Source organism: Sinocyclocheilus rhinocerous, unplaced genomic scaffold (assembly GCF_001515625.1).
Source record: "Sinocyclocheilus rhinocerous isolate Xijiao unplaced genomic scaffold, SAMN03320098_v1.1 scaffold22, whole genome shotgun sequence".
Taxonomy (NCBI): Eukaryota; Metazoa; Chordata; class Actinopteri; order Cypriniformes; family Cyprinidae; genus Sinocyclocheilus; species Sinocyclocheilus rhinocerous.
In genome coordinates this window covers 892,065-897,473 of record NW_015642832.1, presented here as the reverse complement: position 1 = coordinate 897,473, position 5,409 = coordinate 892,065, and the positions used below count along the sequence as shown (strand labels likewise).

Sequence of the window (5,409 nt, the reverse complement as noted above, 5' to 3'; positions counted from 1 at the left end):
AACTCCTCGAAATCCTACATTCTCCAGAATCACGTCTGATGAAATGCAGACGTGAAGATTGTGTAAACGGAGCTACGAAGCTCTGACTTTGAGGACGAGAGTCTTACACCGCGAGCACATTTCTCGTGAATCTTCAGTGTATACGCGAGGAATCAGTCAAATAATTTCGATTCCAGCGAAAAGCTGTAAATTACGAGATTAGGTCTTAAATTCATACCACAGCGTTTAAGAGGAACTCTCAAATTTCATTGGCTACAGCAAACGTCTATTTCCAATCAGATGGTTTTCATTGGTTTTCTCTTTAGGACATGGCATTGCTGTCATAAATCAAACTCGTGTATATAATCCGTCTCTATTCTCATCAGAAAACTGTCAATGAGAATACATTATTAATCAATACAATCATCAATATGTTATGAGATGTACTATAAAATACATTTTTGTGGAGGGCTGGAATGAGAAAAGCGTCTTTTTAGGCTAAGATTAAGTGACACATTACAAATAAATTCACATCAAACTGCTTTATGGATACAAGTCCCAGTAAACTTAGTTGTTACAAGAGCTCAATGTTGCAGCCACGTACTGACATCTTATATTCAGGCAGTTGGGTCAGTAGAGACTGTTTGACAAAATGATAAATGGTCATAATTAACACTAAACGACCAGGTTTGCTTTGCTCAATCTCTCTCAAATCAAACCTTAAAATGGTTACCGATTAAACACAGTATAACTATGTGCTAAATTAAAGAGGATGATATATATATATAGCCAACCCTGAAACAACATACAGAACTACCACATTTTGCTATAAGTTTGATTGCATCATATAATAATTGCTGTTAATAGTGTTCATCGTCTGTTTGATTACGTCTTTAATTGATTTCTCCGTACATTTCTGCCATATGTACATTAACGGACAGTCACCACTGATAAGCTACCACTAAATATTGTAGAAACTTAATTTGCTGTAAAGTTGCTTTGCAACGATTTGTATCGTGAAAAGCGCTATACAAATAAAATAAACTTGAATAATGTACATTCTTAGTACTCTCTAAGAAATATGCAAAGATGTAAAGAAGGAGAGAGGGTATTACAAAAGGTATGAAAAATGTTCTCACCAGCTGGATTTCAACAGCAGTCTGAGGTCTGTGGTTAAGGAGCTGCAACTTCTCAGCTCTTTAAAGAGGAACAGGAAAAAGAACCAGCAGTTTGTCAACTTTTGTCACAGTCTAAAAACAGGTGCAGTAATACTAGACTCACTATCAGATGAAAAAAAACATCAACTGCAGTCTCAAACATCACATGACACAAATCTTCATAATGATATATCTCAAACTTAGAATTACAAAGTGGTTGTAATACACTGTATTTAGTGTGACACATACACTGTTTGTGACAGGCCTATAAGTTTCCCCATACCTGTGTTTTTCACAATAAAACAAGGCATTTCGGTGCAAAATAAGGAATAAAAAAAGAACGTTTTCTGTAACTCACTTAGTGAGCTTGTGAGGCAACATAGCAGTGAGGAACTCCTTCACGGTGTCTGGATTCTGATGAGCACACGGCGTCTTGGAGAGGTACTTCAGGGTCTACTGAGGCAGACACATCAACTGTTAAAGGCCATGAGTGATCAACCCTGTCTGAAGATCATGAAGAAAACAATCTCTCACAGACCAAAACATTAATATCATCTTTGTTTACGAGATGTTTCAAATCACATCAAAAACAGGCACCTCATACATGACGGTGTTGAGATTCTGCTGTCCCGTGCTGTGCTTATTTTTAACCATCTCTTTTCTTTTTTCTTTCAGGTCTGTCAGTAACTGATAGACCTGGTGGAATAGAGTGCATTTGTACAGTCACAAATAAACTTAACAACTGAAGATTTTACTTGAGATTTACAACATGCATTTCTGATAACACACACATTGAATTGTACAACATACAAACGAACTAAAATTAATCTAAAAAGGTTTCAAATGCATACTGACCTCATAATTGCTTAGCATAGCAGCATTGGCGTCCTTTCTGCAAAACAAAATGTTTACATTAGAATTATCTCATGTGTGAGCAAAGGGAAGCTCCAACCCATGGCACTATTGTTACGTTACAATATTACAAATAAGCAGCCATTCCTAATTTCCATAGAGTTCAAATGGTAAAGGAACTCTCTCGCTAATAAACAAATACGACCAACATGTATTCTGAAGATTATACATCATCTTTACACCCAAATGACCTCTCATCAATTGTTGGTGAAAATAAATTGAATTTTAAACAGATCAGCTCATAATCAATTTTATCTGAGCTTTATGGCTATAATAACTAACGTTACATGTGTACAAGAGTGACCACGTGAGCCGCATATCCTCGTCATTTCAGTGTAAACTTGGAAACCCGTTTTTTTCTAATCACAGCGCCATATACTCATCATTTTCAACAGCAAAAAAGATTATTATTTAAGTTTGACTTTAAACGAATGAAATTAAATCAAATCGCTTACACTTCCATCCCGCTTGCCTTGTTGGTTCGACAACTAACAACGATCCGGAGAGAAAACGAAGCTTGCTGTTAAACGTTCCCACCCAGTTGTCGTGTTCAAATTTGTTTGTAGGGTTAAATATTCCTGTGACTATTGCTGTTTACAAATATTTTGTATAGTCGTAATTTTAATAAAGATCTGAATATAACGTTTCGCCCGTGCAACAAAATGAATCTGCGACCTAATCAATAAATCAGGTCGAAATATTGTGGAAGTGACACTTTAAAAATTATTACATGTTATATAGAAAGATGATATTTATATAAAATATTTAATCATATATTATAATATATTTATATAAAATATATTATGTTATGTTTATATAACATTATAGTATATAAAAGTAATATTATGAAATAATATTACTTTTAATAAGTCTATAATTGTACTTTTATGGTTGCAGGAGGAATCAAAAGAATATCTGATAAGTAAAATGACTCAAATATGGATAAAGGGAGAAAGAGATTCATAAACAGATGCAAGAGCAAACATACAAATCTCAATTCATTGTGCAAACATTTCGCAAGCAATTAAGGCGAAAAATAAATAACACATAAGGTTGTAATGTATTATTGTTTGCAAGTTGGGAAAATATTCACTGCAGATTTGTAGTACTTTCAATGGTGTTAACCTCATGACAACCCTTCCCCTAAATACGCTGTTGAGATTTGATGTATTTACACAGGTATATGATATACTCAAAAAGGACATAAAAGTAAAATAAAAAGTACATGAAGTACAGCTAGATTCATTCTTTTTGGTGTAACTTCTCGGTTTAAGGACATAGCGCCATCCACCATTCAAAACTGTAACTGCAAAGTGTATTCTCTCTTTAGGGAGGCGCAGAGCCGTAGAGAGAGAGAGTTGCGACAACTCCGTTCACTCCAATGGACCAGTTTTTTACAGCAATGGCGGATCGTGGAGCCGCTCAATAGTTCCCGGAAGTTAGCGCTAATACTATCAGCGCCGTAGAGATGCAGCAGAAGAGACCGCTGTGACGAACTTTTAAAAGGTAAGACATTTATAGAACAAAATAGTATATTATCAGCACAGCTAATCAAATTACCCTGTGCATTAAAACAGATGATTATTAGATTATTCCTCACTTAATTAGTAGATTTACGGGATGTTATTCATTCTCTTCATGCAGTTTCATCCATCGTTGTGTAATTTAAAAGTGATTTTGCTGGTGGGGAGCTATTAAATAGACTTAGATATATTGCAAAGGATGCAGATGGACCAAAGTGAGAATGAAAAGTTTAATGTAGGTGAGCAGTTTTCATTTCAGAATCATGATAGGCTAAATTTCCAAAAATGTATTATATACCACTACTATATTATAGAAGTAATTACAGTAAACCTGTACATTATTACTGTATTTTATACTTAAACGTCTTAGCTACTAAAGAAGCACTGTGTTGAAGGAGCAGATGCCACAGGACTGCAATGTGATGGAGCATCACTTAACCATTTCTCCTGTGTTTTTCTCCTTCGCTATCTTGCTTTCAGAACAAGAACCACCTGAAGACTGTAAAGAGACATCACCCTCACAATGAGTCTCTTCACTGGTTTTGGCAAGTCTTTCCCTGCTCTTTGTGAAAAAGTGCCAGTTCCCTAGTATGATTACATCACATTTTGTTGGTGTAATCTGTAGATTGCTCCTGCTGACTATATCCAGCCTCTTACGAAGACTTCAGATGACCCAACACCTGTGAAGAGATGACGCCAACCCTTGAGAGGACTTCAGATGAAGCTGACTCTGAATAAACATACAAAACTGCTACATTTTCCTTGCATTGTAATCAACATGATCACATCATGTAACCATTGCTTTAATTTGTTCATTGTTTCTGTATATATTTAACTGTTTCTGAATACATGACATTACTTAACTGCATGATTTGTATAGCCTAATTTTAGAACATTTCTACCATTACTTTGGCAGTTACACCTGTTAACAGAACTCTTATTCGTAATGTAGAAACATTCATTTTCTGTAGAGCTGCTTTGAAACAATGTGTATATTAAAAAGTGCTATACAAATAAATGTGAACTGAACAAAACTTGATGCATCATTTTTTTTCTCCTCTCCAGATCAGTAGGGAAACCATACATTCACACTCCTTTCTGTGAGTGACTGGAGCACTCCCATGCAGCACAGCAAACTATAGTGGAGACTGTTCAAGGACAACATGCTTTATAGTTTATTATAAATGTATAAATCGATTGCTGTAAATAAGTGCATAACAAAAGTCAACATAAAATATATGATTAAATGTGTAAAAATGTTATAAGTTGTTTTAAATTGGAATATACTACAAATATATTTTTATATATTAATAATTGTGGGGTGCACAAGAATCAAAAACATTGAACAAGATTAGTTTTCACTTAATAAAATATCTTAATTTATTTGGAATGAATTTTCTAAGACAACAAACTTAACATTTACCATGAGATTAGTAAAACGACAATGAACAGGTATATTTGTGATTGAACTTGACTAACAAGCAAGTTGTAAGAACACACACACACACACACACATATAATTATATTTATATAGAGAGGCTGAAGTTACTTTGGCAGAAGACCACGATGTCATTTATATAGCATACACGGACTTTTATCATGGTAAGTTCAGCCTAAAATATGTTAACAAGGCAGGTAAGGATAGCTGACCACATTAATCCTCAAATATTAGAGGATTTTATCTTTTAAAAACAACACTAATATAACTACATCTATATATATATACTACGTATACATTATTTTATAAATAATGTAAATAAATAATTTTATTGTCTACTAATTACCAAAAATCACAGTTCTGTCTCTCCAACTCAATGTATTTCAATTGCCCGCTATGA

The 5,409-nt window shown here is 34.3% G+C and overlaps 1 protein-coding gene and 1 long non-coding RNA gene across 2 annotated transcripts; one reads left to right on the top strand and one right to left on the bottom strand.

Annotated features, from left to right (window-relative positions):
• Nucleotides 1-553: 553 nt before the first annotated feature.
• On the bottom strand, nt 554-2,582 carry LOC107756795 (DNA-directed RNA polymerase III subunit RPC9-like). Its single transcript, XM_016574064.1, has 6 exons — nt 2,504-2,582; nt 1,992-2,028; nt 1,734-1,832; nt 1,495-1,589; nt 1,119-1,176; nt 554-619 (listed from the first exon to the last, which is right to left on the bottom strand). The coding sequence occupies exons 1-6, from the start codon at nt 2,509-2,511 to the stop codon at nt 554-556; spliced, it is 363 nt and encodes a 120-aa protein (XP_016429550.1). The 5' UTR covers nt 2,512-2,582.
• An 812-nt stretch (nt 2,583-3,394) lies between these two features.
• LOC107756814 (uncharacterized) lies at nt 3,395-4,794 on the top strand. The gene is made up of 3 exons (XR_001641868.1): nt 3,395-3,554; nt 4,052-4,362; nt 4,637-4,794. It is a non-coding gene; the product is annotated as an uncharacterized LOC107756814 (long non-coding RNA).
• The last annotated feature ends 615 nt before the right edge of the window (nt 4,795-5,409 follow it).